At 49.4% G+C, this 20,872-nt stretch overlaps 1 protein-coding gene across 1 annotated transcript; it reads left to right on the top strand.

Moving 5' to 3' along the window:
- The first annotated feature begins 1,073 nt into the window (after positions 1 to 1,073).
- Positions 1,074 to 12,858, top strand: AHSG (alpha 2-HS glycoprotein). Its single transcript, XM_006138473.4, has 7 exons — positions 1,074 to 1,371; positions 3,040 to 3,150; positions 7,310 to 7,394; positions 8,846 to 9,009; positions 9,286 to 9,390; positions 10,601 to 10,675; positions 12,306 to 12,858. The coding sequence occupies exons 1-7, from the start codon at positions 1,153 to 1,155 to the stop codon at positions 12,594 to 12,596; spliced, it is 1,050 nt and encodes a 349-aa protein (XP_006138535.1). The 5' UTR covers positions 1,074 to 1,152; the 3' UTR covers positions 12,597 to 12,858.
- The last annotated feature ends 8,014 nt before the right edge of the window (positions 12,859 to 20,872 follow it).

Here is a 20,872-nt window from a genome sequence, read left to right as displayed (position 1 = left end):
GAAGGTTGACAGAATTGGGTTTGTTTAATTTGGAAAAGAGAAGACTGAGAGGGGACATGATAGCAGCTTTCAAGTACCTAAAAGGGTGTTACAAGGAGGAGGGAGAAAAATTGTTGTCCTTGGCCTCTGAGGAGAGCATAAGAAGCAAGGGGCTAAACTGCAGTAAGGAGGTTTAGGCTGGTCCCATTGAGATCTAGGATTCTGTGATTCACCTGGGACTCCCAAACTGTCATTCACTGTCCCTAAGACTATGGCTACACTACAAGTTTTGCCAGAAGAGGCAATGCAAATGAAGTGCTGATTAGCATTTTCTCACACTTCATTTGCATAATCTCTTCCGATCCGTTTTTGCGCCAGGGGTTTTTGTGCAGTGTGGACATTTCCGTTTTGCGCCAAAACCCGTTTTTGTGCAAGATCCTTATGCCTCTCCCAGCATAAGGATAATTTAATTTATACCAGCATTCAGATAGAGTAGTAACTGCTCTGAAGTCATTGGCATTATTCCAGGTTTACTCCAGGATAACTGAAATCTGAATGTATAGTAATCCATAGAGTATCCACTGTTACTACCATTGAAATGAGAGGCAAAGCTCAGATACAATTTAGTTCAGAGCTGATTCTGATTCCAAGGGATTGATTTTGATTTAATTTATGCCAGGCTAACTCCACTGATCTTGTTGGACTTATTCCTGATTTGCACCAGAGTGAGATAAGCCTCCCACATCAGGATTTCAGTAGAGTTGGGCCCATCTACAATACTTCTGAATTCTTCTGCACCTAACTCTGCAGCAGGACTTGTTCCCTTCTCTTACCCACTGCACTTGATGGTAAACAAGAGCTCCTAAAGCTGTCTTACATTTTGCTGATGCTGTCTTCTTTTTAGCAGATTTTGCAATGTCCTGCCTGATAAAATTTACTTTGGCTAATATTAATCAGGAAGTTTCATGTTCTAACATATTTACTTTTCTTTTTTTTTTTCATTGTTTGCCGTGGCTTCTTGGAACTGGGACAAATATTAATCCTGCACTTATGCAAATTTTTGTTGTGGTATATTATATAAACGAGACTCTCCTCTAGCTCGTTCTACCTGGCCATTAGAACATTGTTTCTAGCTCTATTGTGCTGAAAGAAACCAGCTTTCCTCATTGGGCCATGAAGGCATTAGTAGCTTTACTATTGCTCACTCAGCTCCTAAACTGCAAAAGTATCCCAGTGGGTCCCTTCCAGCCCCTGCTTTCACGAGTCATTGACTGTGACGACCCAGAGTCCGAAGAAGCAGCCGCTATAGCGGTGGACTACATCAATAGCCACAATCTTCATGGATACAAGTTCGCACTGAACAGCATTGAGAAGATCAAGGTGCTGCCCAGGGTAAGTGCTACCTCAAAAAAAGAAAAAAAAATGCAATGAGGTTGTCTGGCAAATCAAATGTTTCAGAAACCAAAGGCTTAGAAATAATTGATGGGATCAATGTAGAGTTGAGGTCCTCAATTGGTGTTCACTGCCCTGTCTTTGTTGATGCCAATGGAGCTACACTGGTTTACATCAGATGAGAATCGGGCCCATTATCCTTAGCACGAAACGTGCCTCTTCGAAAAGAGAGAGAGGCGTTAGGCGATATTAAAATAGTAATTCGAGGGGCTGACTTTACAAATGAGATCTCCTTGTTAGGCCTTGAGACACATCCGAGGCTCATTTATGTGCTTCCCAGGGAACCTGGGCACCCACAGCGTGAGGATTGCCCTTGTGAGGCATGTACATGTTACTTGGTTAAATCTATTCCTAGTGTAACACCACGACTTTAGTGGTGTGACACCGGATCTAAATTTGACCAGTAATCCCCACTGTGCACTGGGGGACATGGAGAATAAACAACTATGACCTGAATTTTCATTTGTGTGAGGGGCCTGTTACATCACTGTGGCTGTGACCACCCAGGACGTTACTGTCCAGCCAGCTCATGCTCTACAGATTCACACCAGGGCTTTCCACACAATAATTCACTGGGCAGGCAGGCCTAATGCTCCTCTTACCCACCCTCGTTTTACACCAATCTCACGCCATTGGCTGTAGGGGAATTACTCTTGGTTTGCACTTGAATGCATAAGAAAAGAAGTCCCACACGTGAGTCCCCAATGCCATGGAGTCAGTGACCGACTCCAAGCTTAGAACTCAGGAGTATCTCAGCCCTCGCTTGTACTCAGATGCTGTGGCTGTGAAGGTGGAGGTGTGGCTGAAACAAGTCCTGTAGTCCTAAAGCAGTGGGGGTCTCTCAGCCAATGCTCAGCAGCTGTAACTCAGTGTGTCTCCAGTCCAGTTAACAGAACGCACTCAGTATTCACCAGCCCATGGAACGAATCCAATAGTCAGCAGCTGAGGATATGTTCTTTTGGCTGAACGAGGCCCGCATGGGGTTGCCAACTCCCCAGGATTGGCCTGGAGTCTCCCAGAATCGGCATCCATCTCCCAGAGACTACTGAAAGCCATCCTGGAGATTTTAAGAAAATGACTTTACGTCATGCGGGGGAAAAAGAATCTCCCCAAAGAGCTTCAGTTAGACTTGGCAACCCTAGGCCAGCAGGACTGAGCCCATCCTGGCATGCTGTTTGTCTGGTACTTTGCCTAACACTATGGAGTTACTCAGCTGTAGTGTTTGTGCCAGCAAAGCCGCATGTCACGTTCAAAGGACTGTCGGACAGCAGGAGACTAAATGACTCAGGTGATCTGGGTTTGGTTTTTGGTTTCTTCTTTTACAACCCACTAAATTCAGATTGGGCATATTAGACCCATTTTAGGCCAGTTTCTGAATTGGTGCAAATCAGTAGAGCTTCATTGAACCTGAGTTGCTTTATACCAGCTAAAGATCTGGCTCATCTTTCTTATAGAGTTCAACATTATGGGGTATTTTCCTGATCGCAGCTACCAACTGAAATCATTATTCAAATGGCATCAGCAGCAGAGACTAGAACTTAGTTCAATGGGAGAAATTTGGTGATGTTTATGGAAGTAATTAGTGAAAATCTCTACATTTCCTTCCAGAGGCCTACTGGAGAGCTATTTCTGCTTGAACTTGACTTACTACAGACTGAATGCCACATTGTGAATCCCCTGCCTGCTGAGAATTGTACTGTAAGGCCAATAACAGACCATGTAAGTGTCTGAAATTATTACTAGCTCGGTGGGTATATGGAAATGTGAATTTATGTGTTGATTACAGCAGGGCAAGACAAGCTTTCCTTGGGTATTTCTCTTTTTCCAGGGCAAAAATCTCCTGTGAGATCAGGCTCATGAAGTTCATCTCGTAAAGCTCAACATTGATAATCTGTTCTCCTTACATACATAGATAATAATACTATTTGGCATTTTACTTTTCTCTAATGGCTTCCATTCAACAAGCCTGATTCACTTCCCAAATGATAATTAGATAAACCTTCCAGGACCTTGGTGAAATATATATTATCCTCATTTTACAGATGTGGGACACAGAGGCACAAAGTAATTACAGTGACTTGCTGAACATCCCATAATAGCGCTGTGGCAGAGCTAGGAACAGAAGCCAGCTCTTCTGCCTTATACAGCTGCCCTCCTTCCTCTAAACAAAGAGAGAAATCAATGGCAAATCCACACACATATCAGAAAACAAACCACAGCAGAATAACAAATGTGACCATTACTGTGCATATCAGACAAAAGGTCCGTGCCTCAGGTGAGCACATGCAAAACTAGAGCCTTAAGAAAGACATTACATCCATAGCATGACACTGCCAAGCTATGTCTACACTGCACTCTAAACTCGAAATAAGATACGCAATCTGCATTACGCAAATGGTGTACTTATTTCAAGTTTATTTCAAAATAGGCTATTTTGAAATTTGGTGTTGTCTACACAGCACCACATTTCAAAATAAAGTACTATTTCGAGACATCTCTTAACCTTCGTGGAATGAAGGTTACCGGGATGCCGAAATAGCATGCCCGATATTTCAAAAAATATTTCAAAATAACAGGTGGCTTGTGAAGACGCGGGGTAGTTATTTCGGGATACCTCTGGTATCCCAAAATAACTTTGATGTGTAGACATACCCCTATAAAGCAAGGTACACCTGACTGACTTACTGCATGAATGGGCACATTTCTAGTTTACTTCTCCAAGGGTATGTCTACACTACCCCGCTAGTTTGAACTAGCGGGGTAATGTAGGCATACCGCACTTGCAAATGAAGCCCGGGATTTGAATTTCCCGGGCTTCATTTGCATAAGCCAGGAGCCGCCATTTTTAAATCCCGGCTAGTTCTAACCCCGTGCCGTGCGGCTACACGCGGCACGGAGTAGCTAGTTCGGATTAGGCTTCCTAATCCGAACTAGCTGTACTCCTCATGGAACTAGCTACTCCGTGCCGCGTGTAGCCGCACGGCACGGGGTTAGAACTAGCCGGGATTTAAAAATGGCGGCGCCCAGCTTATGCAAATGAAGCCCGTGGAATGAGGTTTACCGGGGCTGCCGACAAAGGGCTTTGATGTCGACAGGGGGAATGTCCAGACTAGTGCGCGAGCCGACAAACAGCTGATCACCTGTTTGTCCGCTCAGCGTGGCAGCCATGTAAATGTAAATGAAGCCGCGATCATTTAAATCGCGGCTTCATTTGCCTTTGCCTACAACCCTAATCTACATGCCTCTGCCGACAGAGGCATGTAGTCTAGACACAGCCTTACAGTTGGGAGGGAGTCTCGCTTCCCAGACTCATTCTAGCATGGCCCAAGCTAGTGCTCTAAATGTGGATGTTGTGGCTCAGGCTTTCAAGTCCACCCAATCCTCTAGGCTTCAGAGCCCATGCTGCAGCCTGCGGTAGGACATCCACATGGCTGTTTTAGTGTGCCAGCCTCAGCCATGCTCGCATGAGTCTGTCTATCAGGTCTGGGAGGCTTGTTCCAGGAGCTACCTTAAGCAAATACACGCTGGCCCTATCCATAAATGGTGAAAACACTGAGCACAACAAAAATGTTCCTAGCGCCATTCCCCTGCTGGGCTCCCTCACCACGTCGCCAGCCCCATATTATAACTGTGGGAGTGCCGGGGAGGGAAGTGGAGAATAGGTGGCTAAACTGTCACATAGTTCTCAGGAAAGGATCTCGGTGCGCACAGGTCGGGGAGGTGCTGCCACTTGTTTCTGGCAGGGTTTCAATCGCAGCCTGTTCCAGGGAAAAGAGTTCAGTGCGTTGAAACACTAATCCCTTCCTTTCTCCTAGTCGTTCAAATGTGAGCAATCGCCTCCTCCATGCTGAGTCTACCTTCTCCCACTCCTACCCGCCTATAGCTCCTCTCTTCCTCTGACTGTCTCCAGGATTTCTAGCTAGTCTTGTTAGGCCACCTTTCCACAGGAGGGGAGGACAGAAGAGTAAGTTTGGTAAAATACTGATCCTGGCTGGATTAAACTTTCTGCATATGGCCCATGCACATTCTAAGGCTTGTCTGTGCTCAGGATTCAGCTATCTGTAAAACCCACGGGCTGTGTCTAGATTGGCATGATTTTCCGGAAATGCTTTTAATGGAAAAGTTTTCCGTTAAAAGCATTTTCGGAACAGAGTGTCTAGATTGGCATGGACACTTTTCCGCAAAAGCACTTTTTGCGGAAATGTGTCTGTGCCAATCTAGACGTGCTTTTCCGCAAAAAAGCCCCGATCGCCATTTTTGTGATCGGGGCTTTTTTGCGGAAAACAAATCTGAGCTTTTCTACACTGGCCCTTTTGCACAAAAGCTTTGCACAAAAGGGACTTTTGCCTGAACGGGAGCAGCATAGTATTTCCGCAAGAAGCACTGATTTCAGACAGTAGGAAGTCAGTGCTTTTGCGGAAATTCAAGCGGCCAGTGTAGACAGCTGGCAAGTTTTTCCGGAAAAGCGGCTGATTTTCTGGAAAAACTGGCCAGTCTAGACACAGACAAGTTGTAGACAAGGAAAATTGTGATTTGCACCAGTTGGACTCACCCTTGCTTGATGCTATGGTCAGGGTCATCTGTGCAAACCACAGTTTTCTTTGGCTACCCCTGGGGCTTGTACTGGTATAGGCGCACCAGTGGCTGTCCACCCATAGTGGAACTAGAATAAATCCCAAGTACAGACAAGTCTAAAATCCTTAAGGGCTTAACTGAACTTTAAGTGATCCTCTGCCTGGGAGGAATGTAGACTCTTATGACCAAAACTGAAAATCTTTCTGAGCCAAAACTCTCATCCACATCAATGGGGATTCGGCCTAAAGGAGGGCTGAGCAGAAAACTGAGCCAGAATTTTGCTCATTGTTTTTAGAGATGGGCCCAAGCAACCCAGTTCAAGGCTGAATCCAGCTTCAAACTCAGATTGTCATCCATTTCCAGGCCATCTCTACCTGTTCCATTTCTCCAGTGAGCCCTGTTTTTCTTTGGGAGAGCCCCTCTGCTCATGCATCACATCCACAATATAGTCAGGCATCATGCACAGACAGCACATTATGCTGCCACCATGGCACTGATCAGCAAAGGGAACACTGATGGTGACTCTGCAGGAAGCCTTTGTTTGCAAAAGGTGTGTTGAAATTGTTTGCTTTCTTGGAACATTTTTATTAGAGATAAGCTTGGACTAAAGGAGACCTCTGAACTATCAAGACTTCTGACATTCAGGTTTGGATCCAAATTTTGCAGCTCAGGGTCTGCGTCTGCCTTTTATAAATCACACCCCATGGCTACGTCTAGAATGGCATGATTTTCCGGAAATGCTTTTAACGGAAAAGTTTTCCGTTAAAAGCATTTTCGGAAAAGAGCGTCTAGATTGGCATGGATGCTTTTCCACAAAAGCACTTTTTGCAGAAAAGTGTCCGTGGCCAATCTAGACACGCTTTTGCACAAAAAAGCCCCGATCGCCATTTTCACAATCGGGGCTTTTTTGCGGAAAACAAATCTGAGCTGTCTACACTGGCCCTTTTGTGCAAACATTTTGCACAAAAGGGACTTTTGCCTGAACTGAAGCAGCATAGTATTTCGGCAAAAAGCACTGATTTCTTACAGTAGGAAGTCAGTGCTTTTGCGTAAATTCAAGCAGCCCGTGTAGACAGCTGGCAAGTTTCTCCGGAAAAGCAGCTGATTTTCCGGAAAAACTGGCCAGTCTAGACACAGCCCATGGGAAGAGTTTGGCAGGCTCTCCGGGTTTGGAGGAAAGAACCATGCCAAGCCTCACTCCCCTGCACTTACTAATAAAAATCTATCCCCTTCAAATCTTGCTTCCTTTCTGAGAAGTTCTTACTTATGTGGATAATGTAACCCTTTGCTTTTGTACCGGTAGGTTGTTGAAGGCGAGTGTGATGTTAAATTGCTCAAGCTGGATGGAAGCTTTTCCATGTTATCTAGAAAATGTCACTCAAAACCAGGTGAAAGCTTTGTTCTTTGTCAGATTTATGCTCGGGGATGGTGATGGGGAAACAGGAATATTATCAGCATAAACTCTAGGGCTGCGTCTAGACTGGCATGATTTTGTGCAACTACTTTTAATGGAAAAGTTTTTCTGTTAAAAGTATTTGTGCAAAAGCATCCGTGCCAGTGTTGACGCTCTCTTGCACAAGAAAGCTCCGATGGCCATTTTAGCCATCAGGCTTTCTTGCGCAAGAAATTAATGTTGCTGTCTACACTGGTGCAAGAGGGCTTATCCCTGAGCAGGAGCGTCAGAGTATTTGCACAAGAACCACGGATGTTGTACATTACAAAGTCAGTGTTTTTGCGCAAATACTCGCGGCCAGTGTAGACAGGTGGCGCAGGCTAGACGCAGCCTAGGGGTATTTATGATTCTTCTAAAGTATTGCACAGTGAGGTGTATAAGCATTCCGAGATGGAAGAACATGCCAGTTAATGGGCTTTCCAAGTCCTTTTTTCCTCCAGTTGAAGTCCTCTAGCAAGGAAGGACAATGCAGTGGTTAGGGCACTGTCTTAGGCTTTGGACGAGCCATATTCAAGTCTCTGCTTCGCTGTGATCTTCCTGTGTGATCTCGGGCAAGTCACCGTCTCACTGTAGCTCAGGTCCCCAGCTGTACAGTGGGGCTAAGAAGCTGCTCTAGAAATGGGAGTTGGGACTGAAAGAACAGAGCAGCACCAGAAGCAACAACCAGAACAGCAGCACCAGCAAGGGGAGTAGTGTAAGAAAGCAAACTGCTCCTTTCTTCCACTATCTGGGCTCCTTGTGGTGGTTCTACTTACACAGAGTTTTTGTTGCTACCTGATGTCTCATAGTGGTCTGTTATTGTGTTGCAACCTACCAGGTAAACAGGATTTTTGTAGGATGTTCTTGGCCAAATTCTGCCCTCACATATACCTGTGAAATGCCAGTGAAGTCAACTGAATTGGACAGCTGTAGTTACAGGCAGCATCTAGTACCTTTTTCCCCTTCACGTGAGAAGCACTCAATTTAGTCAGGAGAAACACACCCCACACATTCCAGTAGGTTACACTCACCTTTCTCTCATATTCTTCTAATGATAATAATTGGCTAAATGCTGAAGCCCACTCATTTTCACCTAGCCAAACTCTCATCGATGCCACTGGTAGTTTGTCCAAGTGAGGATGGATTAAAACTGAATGAGAACTCAGCAGAGAGCTACTGAAGATCAAGAGAAACTTTCTCAAGATGCTGGCATGCAAATGCACATCCCCATCTGTGAAAAGTTGCCATCTCTGGGCAGAGTTCAGTGATTCTTGCCCATCATACAAAACCAAAAGCACAGTTTGGGAGAGTATAAAAATAATCCATATCCCACAGAACTGATCTACAGGGTATTCAGGTACAACGAGTAATCTTGTCCAAGCCTAACCTGTCTTGTTTCATCTACAGACTCAGCCGAAGATATTATTCAAATCTGCCCCGACTGTCCACTTTTAGCCGTTTTAAATGACACTCGGGTGATCAATGCTGTTAATCTTGCACTCGCTCAGTATAACGGAGAACATGAAGATGTCTACCTCAGACTCGTTGAAATCGGACGAGCTCAAATTCTGGTAACTATTGAAACTCTGATCCTTGTGATATTACAATACAGAACATCCCTGCTGTGGTTATTATGCTTGAGTTTGCAAAAAAGTTTGGCTTGTGCTAAACACAATGTTATTTCCCCAAAGTTCAGTGGCATCCAGTCATGTGATTCCCACAGACTTCAAAGGAGCCACAGGACTGAAACTTACCGTCCTCTTAGAAAATCCACCCCTTTATACGCCCTTGGCAGTTGCATAATTTCATGCTGCAAAGACAGCTAAATGGTATTCATGTTTTATCAGCATCTCCCAGACTCTGTCTCGGTCGAGTTTGCCGTTGTTGTCACTAACTGCTCAGGCAAAGATGCCCAGGAACACGTGGATGGTTGTCTGCCTGAAGATCAAGTGGTAAGTATGCAGAATCCTGATCAATCCAACTCAGAGGCTGAGATGAAGCAGGTGATATTGGACCTGATCCTGAATGAGATTAGAGTCTATCTGGAGATAAGGTGCAAGGGGCATATCCTGTTTGTGACGTGATTTCCAGGACCACAGCCCATCTTTTCCCCCCCCCCCCTTTATTATGCAGGAGTTATACACTGATGCACTCTAGTGCAGGCAGTTTTAAAAGGGTGAGGCCAGGTGAATCATTCACATGCTGCACGTTACCCTTTATTATCTGAACTGCATTAGCAATTAGGGACCCCGGCCATGTTTTGCTAAGGCACTGTGCAAACACACAGCAAAGAACAGTTGCACTTGCTACCATAGGTGCCGACTCCAGGGTGCACCAAGGCTGGAAAACACATCAGCTGCTTGGTGGTGTGGGAGGAAGGGGTGGAGTGGGGGCAGGAGGGAAGAGGCAGAGTGAAGGCAGAACATGCCCATGGGAGGAGGTTTGGAATGGGGGAGGGGAGAAGTGGAGCAAGGGTGGGGCATTAGGAGAAGGGGCAAAGGGGGAGCACTGTCGTGGGGCAGAGTGGGGATGGAGAAGAAGAAATTTGGAGCCTGGGGTCCATACCTTGACGTGCTTCAGACTAAGTTTTGTTAGCGCCCTTTGTTTTGATACCTATGCTCCCTCACACCTTAGGATCAAAGATTGTATGTACATAGTGCTTCATCTTTCTCCTCTATACAAATTAAGTCCTATGTAGTTGTACAGGGAGTAGGTCTTTTAGCTGGCTGTCCTTGCATACAATCACACACTGGAAAAGTGCTAACACACACTCACTGATTGTGCATTTTTATATTGGTTCTGGACGTCCAACACTCTAGTCATCTGAAGAAGTAGGCTGTGCCCATGAAAGCTCATGATCCCATCTACATGTTTTGTTAGTCTTTAAACTGCTACCAGACCATTTGTTGTTTTTTAAGTTTTTCCTGTTACAGACAAACTCGGCTACCCCTCTGAAGCTTTTAAAGATAATGCTATCATTGACTTCAATGGGAGCATTTTACAGCTTAAAGAAGGAAACAATGTATAGGTGTTAGGAGTTTTTTGTTGTTTTTTGTTTTGTTTTGTTTTGTTTTTGCAGACTGTATCTTAGGTATTGTAATGCAACCATCTTCCACTTTTTAACTATGGATTCTGTAGCTAATTGTCTTCTCGTTTTGACAGCGATTTGGCTTCTGCAAGGCATCAGTTCTCACCGAAGGCAACATCACAGTGTCCTGCGAAGTTTATGGCCATCAGGTACCAACTCTGTGGACAGGCTTTATTTTCAGAATATTTCCACAATCTTAAAAGTATTTGGAGGACATGTCCAGGAATGAGCTCTTCCTCCATGGATCACACTAGTTCCTATGTGCAACTCAAGGGCTGCATCTAGACTGGCATGATTTTGTGGAAATACTTTTAACAGAAAAGTTTTTCCGTTAAAAGTATTTCCGCAAAAGCGCGTCTAGATTGGCACGGATGCTTTTGCGCAAAAAGTACTTTTGCGCAAAAGCATCCATGGTCAGTCTAGACATGATTTTGCACAAGAAAGCTCTGATCGCCATTTTAGCCATCGGGGCTTTTTTGCGCAAAACAGTTCTTCCCTGTCTACACTGGCCCTTTTGCGCAAGTATTCTTGCGCAAGAGGGCTTTTTCCCGCGCGGGAGCGTGAAAGTATTTGCACAAGAAGCACTGATTTTGTACATTACAAAGTCAGTGCTCTTGCGCAAATTCAAGCGGCCAGTGTAGACAGCTGGCAAGTTTTTGCGCAAAAGCAGCTGCTTTTGCGCAAACGAGTCTAGACGCACCCAAGGGGTTCACTTTCTGGCATAACGCCTGGGATGCATTCCATCCGACTTCCCTCAGGGGATCTGTGCTGGAAACTTAGCCACATTTGTCAGCTGACATCAAACATAGCTCCACTTTGGTCCCCACAGCCAAGACTGGATGTGGTCATAATTATGTGCAAAGAGGCCAACCTGTGTACCAGGTCCATTGCTACAAAGCCTGATCAGTCCTTCATTCTAACAGGTGTCTATTACACTCTCCGAATCAGTGGCGTAGCCAAAATGGGACAGATGAGCGGGCACTGAATTCGGTGGAGCCGCCTCTCCCACACAAGCCAGACTTGAAAGGGGGAGGGATAGATGCTCTGGCCAGGACACTGTAAAAATTGGAATTGCCATAAAAATGTGCAGGAGCAGAGGCATGACTAGGGTGGGTGAATGTGCCTTGACTCTGCTACCCTACTGGAGCATAAGGTGGTCATGGGAACTTGGATGCTATGTGGGCTGTGGCCCACCCAGGCCCACTCGCGACTATGCCCTGGCTTTGGATCAGCCGTTGAACACTCTTTAGTCTTCATTAGACACTGTGCTTAAAATTTTCCATCACAGGTGTAGCTCCACTGGTGATAGCAATAGTGAGAGTGCCCATCTATATTGGGGCTCAGGCATCTGCTTGTGTTTTAGCCACTGTATTGCTGTTAAATGACCTGGCAGTTAAAATGCTCGTCCCTGGCCTAGCATACCCATCACTGATGCCACCAGTAGAGCAGTGTTAGCCATGACAAAACGTTTTACGGGGGGGAAAGTAAAATGCAGATTAGGGCAGCATCTGGACCTAAGTATTGCACTGGGGATTTGCTCAGGGTTTATTCCGGTGCAAGGGCAAACAGATGCCACAGCCCCCCTGGTTCTTAAAGAACGGACCATAGCAGGTCATGTCTCTGCATTCGAATCGGGAGCTATCCCTTTCCAAAGGTCAGGGGAATTTTTGTTCTGGGGCTTTGCTTCTGGGTCCATTTCTAGTCAAAACCTGAGTGCCCATCTGAGATCAGTTCCAAGTGGCAGAGCACACAATGAGGACAGATGGCTTTCTTTTCCAGGCTGGAGTGACCCATGATCACCTGACCAAAGAACACTTGGGAGGAGAGATTCCCTCCTTGTCAAAAGGCTTCAAGCACCATGATCTCAGGCATTTCCACCGCGGCCCTGCCCAGGATACATCAGACTCCAGCTCCCAAGAAGCTCCTGTTGCAACACCACCAGCAGCGCCCGTGGCCAAAAGAGATGTTGGGGCTGTACTCGATCCATCTCACCCTCCTCCCCCAATAGATCCAATTCCAGGTCACAGACTTCCTCTGTGTCCTGGGAGGATACGGCATTACCAAGTGTAGGGCAAGGTACATTAGCCACCTGATCAAGAGGTAGCAGGTGACATCACCTACCTGCATAGCACACTGCCAAGTATAAGTACCTGACAGCGCTTGAATCTCTGAGCTCTAATGGGCTTCAACACAATTTATGAAAGTGATCGAAAGCGCACAATAATCTGCTTTGGAAAGCAGGTGACCACTTTCGGTGGCTGCCGCAAAACCCGTCACTTCGTGATATGAAAACCAACCAAAGGTGCTTCACAAATAAACCTTTCATCATGAACACCTCTTTGCTGTCTTTCTATCCATAGGCATCATCTGCATTGCCTCTCCCAATTGCTCAGTAACCCGCTTCCTGGGTCATGAGCAGTGTTCCCTGTACGCTGTGTGCTTGGGAGGCCATGCAGGAGACATTCAGGTGCCACCCAGTAGAGCGCCAACATCCAGCAACATGTGTTTCCACTGGTGGTGCACATCCACACATGCCTTGCAACACACAACAAAATTTATTCCACCCACTGATGGCAAATATTAGAAGGAACATTGATCATGAGTCAAATATTGGGCCTGATTTTCAAAGGCTTTGAGTGCCTGCAGCTCCCATTGACTACAGTAGGATCAGGGGATGCTCAGCACTCCTGAAATTCAGGCTAGTACAGTTGTTGCTCTACAGGCAGAAAAGACTTGGAGGGGGGAGATTGCAAATGTGATCTTCTGCTTTCCCTCCCAGACTTAGTCTATTTTAGTTCACGGGTTCTTTCAGGCATTAATATTTGTTTAAAGCACCTAGTTCATTTCTGGGCATGACCTCATACGTGCTAACATCCATGTTCACTTACAAAGACAGAGAGAGGGAATATTTAGCCAAACGTGCATAAGATAACAATAAGACGGCCAGGTTTCCTTCTGCTCCCTAATTCAATACATATGCCAGGCTTGAGTCTCTTAATCACATCTGACATTTGCTGCATGCAGCTCTGCAGTAGTGCCACATGCTGGCAGCATGTGCAGTTCAGGAATAGGCACACTCAATGCCACTCGCTCTCCTGGCTGGAGACCATGATGTGCTGCACATGGGCATGTATGTGAGGGAAGAGCAGTATAAAATGCATGCTATCTGCATGCAGTCCTGGGTGACTGTCACAGGACCATGCTTGCAGTTTACTTTGTGTTCATAGACCACGTCTCTCTCTGCCTCTCTCACATATAGAAGGTCCCAGGTTAGTGCTGGGACAATGATCAAAGAACGTGGCCATTGGGCAATTTGGGGTGGGAATCCTGCCAGCCGATTCCACAAGGGGGTGGGGAGAGGTGAGCGGGGCACACACTGATGCCCCTCTGAATATGCCAACCAGCTGGACTTGCTGCCAAATGTGCTGGCCACATTCTAGACTTGACTTAGAGTCATTGCCCTAGAAAAGCACCTTTCAGGGAAGCATTAAGCAACACGCCTAACACCTGTCCTAAGTGAGATGGGGCACGAGTGTGAGAGCACCAGATAAGCATATCACCTACTATTTCCTTCAAAGAGAGTCTGCCCTGCTGGTTTTTGGGAGCGGGGAGATTCCATAGGTCCTCGTCACACCCACTCATTTCTTGGACATCAGCGCCACACAATGCAGGCTCTGTCTGAATTGTTGCTGGTTTATTTACATTCACAGACCCTCCGCACAAGGACCATAATGAGCTGGCTTCTCACTTCTCCCAGACGAAATAAGGTCTCCTATCTTTTGTGTCGGGACACTCTGAATTTCCCATCATTACACTCCAGTGTACATTTGTCTTCGCCTACCAACAATGCTCCTTGTGCTCCGGAAAAGCTTCCATTCCACAGCAGGGCTGAGCACGCGTTTGTAGCTGGAATTTCTGCAGCTCCCTGTGATTAACTCAGTAGCTGGAATCATGTTCATTCTGCTTTTCTTTAGCCACAGCACATCAAGGGCACAAAGGAGATTTTTCTGCTTCCCTGGTCCTGAACCGCTTCCTGCTGTACATACTCTCTCCTACCTCTCAGTAAAACAGAGGAATCACACGACATTTCTGCTGATCAAATGCAGCAAATTAATAACCACAACACTCCTCCCTCTCCCTAACACCTGCTGCCTTTTTCTGCCGCTGACTTCAAGCATTGTTCTTCTCTCACTCTGCAGCCTATTGTCCTGTGTGTACACCCCCCAAGTGCTCCAGCTGTCCCCTAATGCTCTTAGCACTCATGTTATGGGATGAGCGATCTAGAAATGATAATTAATCAACCAACTAAACATGCTCCCTTTCTGTGAGTGGCAGAGCCAACAGCTGGGTCAGCTCTGCCTCATTAACTCACTGCATGTTTCAGCAGTTTTGATTGCCAGGGCTCAAAAGGCTGCGTTGTTACTGGCTGGGTATTCTGTGTGCATTCCTGAAGGGATCACTGAATTTCACTGGCTACATCCATGTTCCAGGTGGCGCACTAAGATCAGCTACTTCATAGAAAGGAAGCTGTTTGTACCCAGTTACATTTATACCTAGTAACATTCAGAGGGTATGTCTACACTACAAAGTTAATTCGAACTAACAGCCGTTAGTTCGAATTAACTTTAATAGCAGCTATACATACAAACCGCTAGTTCGAATTTAAATTGAACTAGCGGAGCGCTTAATTCGAACTTGGTAAACCTCATTCTACGAGGACTAACGCCTGGTTCGAATTAAGTAGTTCGAATTAAGGGCTGTGTAGCCACTTAATTTGAACTAGCTGCAGGCTAGCCCTTCCTAGGTTCCCCTGATGGCCACTCTGGGCCAAACTCTTCTGCCCCCCTCCCAGCCCCGGAGCCCTTAAAGGGGCAGATTCTGGCCACAGTGCCTGTGTCAGTTGCCAGCCTGCCAGCACCCAGCCAGCAGACCCTGCATCGAGCCAGCCACCCGCTGCCACCAGGCCTCCACCTCTTCCCAGGACCAGGCTGGCAGCTTTCAGGAGCCTGCCAGGGGCCGAAAAAGACGGGCGCCCACCTGGTCTAGTGTGAAGATCGTGGACCTCATTGAGGTTTGGGGGAAGGGATCCAATGCCCACAATCGCCGTGCTAGGCACAGGAATGCTGCCGTCTACAGCCACATGGCTGCCAGCCTAGCTACCAGAGGTCATATGTGCAGCCAGGATCAGGGGCGCTGCAAAATTAAAGACCTGCGGCAGGCCTATGCCAGGGGCTCCCAACCGTGGGCTGACCCAGACACCTGCCCTCATTACGAGGCCCTGGACCGCATCCTGGGGGCTCACACAGTCCGTGCCCCCCGGGTGGTGATCGACCTCTGGGCAGAGGGCCCAGCCCCTGAAACAAGGGAAGAGGAGGAGGACGACCGCCAGAAGCTGCAAGAGCCTGCAAGGGAACCTGTCCACCACCCCGAGTCATCCCACAGAGCCCTTCAGCTGTGTCATCTGAGGCCGGGGAGGGCTCCACATGTGAGTGCCATCATGGTCCCCTTATGTGGGGAGTGGGGGGAGAGAGATCCCAGGGACTGTGCACCTGGACCTTATCTACCCTGGAGCAGCAGCTGGATGTCACGCAGGGGCCCTGGCCTATTCCCCACACGCCGACCTCACCTTGCAGAGGGGGGCTGGGTTTCACCCACTGTGTCCCCAGGGAGAGCTGACCACTGCTCTTGTTTCACCACAGCTGCAGCACCTGCGAGTGCAGGGTGCACCGGCCTGCCTGGACCAGCCACCTGCACCCAGGCCAGCAGCCGCACCCGGAACCTGGAGGACCACCAGCGGCGGCACCTGTGGCTACTGGGGCAGCAGCTCCACAACCAGGAGCACTGGGTCCACGAGGACCTGCGGCTGCAGCAGCAGAGCTTGCAGGCGCTGAAGGAGCAGGGCTGTGCCCTCCGAGGCCACCTCCAGACCCTGGCGGACAGTTTCCTACCTCCTCCTGTTCCAGCCCCTGCGGCTGCCCCAGCTCTCACTTCTCCTCCCACCCCTGCTCCCCTTCCTGCTTTCTCCACCCCCCCGTCCCTCCTGCCCCACCCTCCACATTCACTTCCCCCCCGACACCCTCACACCTGCAGACCTGTGAGACGGGAGAGCCAGCAAGACCCCTAACCCTAAGCTTTCCCTTCCCTTCCTCCCCTTGCCTCCCCCTTCCAGCTCCCTCCTCTCAGGTTTCCCCCTCCCCTCTCCCACTCTCATTCCCCTCTCCCCCCACCTCAGTTCTGTGAAATAAACAGACATATCTGTTGGCAAAACAGGTGTTTTTATTTTACATTAGGAAGGAGGGTTAGGAAGGGGAAAGGAGAAGGAGATGAGGGTGGAAGAAGGCTCCAGTGGGGCATGCAGGGAGAGTTCAGTCCTCCTCCACCTGGAAGCTCTCCCGTAGGGCTTCCCGGATCCGGACAACCCCCCGCTGGGCCTCCCGGACAGTGTAGGTGCAGGGATGCAGGTACAGGCCATTCAAGTGTTCCACCTCAGCCATCCAGGCTGGCAGGAAAGCCTCTCCCTTCCTCTCACATAAATTGTGCAGCACACAACATGCTGCCACCATGGGAGGAATACTGTGCTCGGTGAGGTTGAGGTGGGTGAGGAGGCATCTGAAGCGGGACTTCAGGTGTTTGAAGGCCCCCTCCACCACAATGCGGGCCCTGGTGAGCCTGGCATTGAAGGCCTGCCAGGAGGGGTTGAGGTGCTCCATGTATGGCTTCATCAGCTTCATCAGCCAGGGCTGTAGGGCGTAGGCCACATCCCACACCAGGCACACGGGCATGTCCATGTCCTGATGTGACGGTCAGGGAATAAGGTCCCGGAGTGCAGCCCCTGGCACACAGAGGTGTTATGGAACACCCGTGTGTTGTGTGCCTTGCCAGACCAGCCCACACTGATGTCCATGAACTGGCCCCAGTGGTCAGACACAGCCTGCAGGATCACTGAGAAGTACCCCTTCCTGTTGATATACAGAGAGGCCTGGTGTTCCAGGGCACGGATGGGGATGTGTGTCCCGTCGATTGCTCCCCCGCAGTTGGGGAAGCTGAGGGCGCCGAACCCCTGGATGACTGCGTCCAGGTCAGTGAGGCAGACAACCCTGCGGAGCAGCACCCTGTTGATGGCCTTGACCACCTGCAGAGAGACACACAAAACTGAGAATCACTGGGGTGCCTGGGTAGCTGGGAATGTTCGTTCCCTGGCACTGCCCCGCGCCCCACTCCCAGAAGCAACTCCCACTGCAATCCTGGCCACCGCGGGTGGTGTGTAGTACGGCTGGGACAGACCAAACCCTCCCGTGAAGGGCACTTTCGCCTCTTCCCCCTTGTTTTCCCTGGGGCAGCCCATCCTCTCCTTGCAGCCCCCCCCCCCCCCCCCGCTGGCCCAGTGGCCGGTGAGTGCCGTACCTCCATGAGCACTGCTCTGACGGTGAATTTCCCCATGCTGAACTGGTTCCTGATGGATCGGTAGCTGTCCGGCGTGGAGAGTTTCCATAGGGCGATGGCCACATGCTTCTGGAGGGGGGTGGCGGGCCTCATGCGAGTGTCTCATCCCTGCAGAGCAGGAGCGAGCCACTCGCAGAGCTTCAGGAAGGTGTCCTTCTTCATCCTGAAGTTCTGGGTCCACTGTTGTTCTCCCCAGTGCTCCAGGACAATGTGGTCCCACCAGTCGCTGCTGGTGTCCAGACGCCAGATGCGGTGGGGCACACTGGCGTCCGGGCGCTGCTGCGGCTCCTCTATGGCCCCCAGGGAGGCCAAGGAGAGAGGCAGGGGGCTGACGTGTACCAGATGGTGCCAGGCAGCCTCCAGCCATTGCTGGCAGGCTGGCAGCAGCAAGTCCAAAAACTGGAGCAGCATGCCCAGGGCGAGCTCTGGCTCCATGGTGCCAACTGCGGCAGCGTCCCCAATGAGAATGACCAACACAGGCAGGCAGAGAGGAAAACGCTTTGCTGTCCCTCGGCGAGGTAGGCAAGCAAGCGAAAAAGCTGAGAACCGGCTGTCCAGGGGGGTCCCTTTAAGCACGAGCCTCAGATAGCCTCAGACAGCAGCCACACAAAGCAACTACTGACCTGATGCCCTGCTGGAACCGGTTTCAGCTGCCCTTAAATGCGACCCAGCGTCCAATCAGTGTGGACACGCTATTTCAAATTAGCAAAACGCTATTTTGAATTAGTTTTTGGGTCTAGATGCATTATTTCGAATTAGCTTATTTTGAATTAACAAATTCGAAATAAGTTAATTCGAAATAGCACTGTAGTGTAGACATACCCATAGAGAATAGGTTCCCCCAATGTCTATTCGGATGGGCACAGCTGCAGAACCATGCTCTGAAGCGTCCCTAGCCTCTGTTTGCCAGAAGCTGGGAATGGGTGATGGGATGGATTATATGGATTACCTGATGATTCCCTGTTCGGTTCATTCTGTCTAAGCCATCTGGCATTGGCCACTGTCAGAAGACAGGACACTGGGCTGGAGGGACCTTTGGTCTGTCCCAGTCTGGCCACTCTTATGTTCCGGGATGGTGGGAGGGCGGGGAGAGGAGAATGAGTGCAGAGCCAAGAATGTAACCATTTTCCACCCTAACACACACCATTGCAGTGAGCACTGATTGGCACCCCTGTCAGCAGAGAGGCCAAGGAAAGCATGGAAACAGAGAGTGATTTCTCACCCTCTGCCCATGAGTAGGACTCTACCAAATTCACAGCCATGAAAAATACATCACAGACTGGTACGTCTTCTGCTATTATATTTATTTCTTGGTTTCTGTTATTTTCACTCCAATTCATCTGATGAAGTGGGTTTTACCCACAAAAGCTCAAGTAGTCCTGTGGCCTATATACTACATATATATATTTTTTATAGTCTCTAAGGGTAGGTCTACACTACAGCATTAATTCGAGTTAACTTAATTCAAAATTAAGCTAATTCGAAATAACACATCTATACACAAAAACTATTTCGAAATAGCGTTTTGCTATTTCGAAATCTCATGCCCACACTGAGTGGATCCTGAACCGAAGTTAAGGCTGGCTGGAACCAGTGCCGGCAGGACATCAGGTTAGGACTTAGGGTATGTCTACACTACCACCCTAGTGGGTACAGCAGGCGCTGGAGCAGCACAAGGCAGCACGCTCTGCACCAGGGTCGGCAGATGGGTACAGATGGCACGACCCTGGGCAAGCAGCTCCCTCTGGAACTCCCATTCTTCCTGTGCCTGCTGCTCCATGATGCGGGTCAGGGCTTGCAGGGCCCCCAGCTGCTGCTCTCGGTACCCCTGCCGTGTTGCGGTCGTCCTGTGGAGCCTTTGGATACGGGAACATGTCCCGGGTGGGGTGGTGCGCCCTGCACGTGCAGCTGGTGCGGCTGTGGAGAAAGAAGTGGTCAGTTCTCCCTGGGGACACAGTGGGAGAAGCCCAGCCCCCCTCTGCGAGGTGAGGATGACCGTGCCCTGCACCGTCAGAGCCGTTGTGCTTGCACAGAGGCCATGGGCAGAATGTCCAGCTATCCCTAGGATTGGGAGCTGCCCTGAGACTGCATCCATGCCCCTGTGCTGCGTATAGTGTGGGTGAGGTGGGGAGAGATGTTAGAGGAGGCTTGTGAAGGGAGGGTGTCCTGCTGTGTCCCACTCCGGGGTCAGGAGCATGTCAGGTCTCTTCACATACTCGTGTGGCTATCAGGCCACAGCCCTTGTGTGGCAGACAGCTGGAGCCACCTGCCCAGGGGTGGCACGGTACATGCTCGCACGTGCGCAGGTTGCTGCATGATCTGTGGTAAGCAAGGCCCACACGCGCGGTCCCTGGTCTCCCTCCTGGGAAGGGGACAGTGATGGCACTTACATGGTGTGGCCTCCCCGGATGACCCTGGTGACTCCGCTGCTGGGGCAACTCGGGGGTCTGGCCGGTGTGGCACCCTCCATGGCAGCTCTTCCTCTGCACCCTGGTCAGGGTCCTCTGGTCCCGGCTCGCTGCCCCCCCCCCGGGGTGGCACGGACCGTCCCGCCCCCCATGATGCGGTCCAGTGACTTGAAGTAGGGGCAGGTGTCTGCCCCTGCTGCGGAGCTGCCCCGAGTGGCCCTGGCATACTCCTGCTGCAGCTCTTTAATTTTCAGGCGCACCTGCTCCTGGGTCCGCCTGTGGCCTTTCTGGGCCATGGTGGCTGCTATGCGGCTGTAGACGACCACGTTCCTCCGTCTAGTGCAGAGATCATGGACATTGGGGGCCTGCCCCCAAACCTCAATGAGGTCCATGATCTCCTCACTAGTTCAGGAAGGAGCATGGCGTCTACAACCCCCGGCTGGCTCCTGGGTGCTGGGTGGGGGACGGCTGGCTAGCACTGACTGCCTGGCTCAG

The sequence above is a fragment of the Pelodiscus sinensis genome, chromosome 10 (genome assembly GCF_049634645.1).
Source record: "Pelodiscus sinensis isolate JC-2024 chromosome 10, ASM4963464v1, whole genome shotgun sequence".
Classification (NCBI taxonomy): Eukaryota; Metazoa; Chordata; order Testudines; family Trionychidae; genus Pelodiscus; species Pelodiscus sinensis.
The sequence above is the reverse complement of the archived record's forward strand: the minus strand, read 5'-3'. Positions and strand labels throughout refer to the sequence as shown.

Excerpts from the sequence above, each read along its gene's own strand:
- AHSG (XM_006138473.4), top strand. The coding sequence starts at position 1,153 with ATGAAGGCATTAGTAGCTTTACTATTGCTCACTCAGCTCCTAAACTGC. Across the intron at positions 1,372-3,039 it reads AGATCAAGGTGCTGCCCAGG|AGGCCTACTGGAGAGCTATT; the intron begins GTAAGTGCTACC and ends ATTTCCTTCCAG. Across the intron at positions 7,395-8,845 it reads AAAATGTCACTCAAAACCAG|ACTCAGCCGAAGATATTATT; the intron begins GTGAAAGCTTTG and ends TTTCATCTACAG.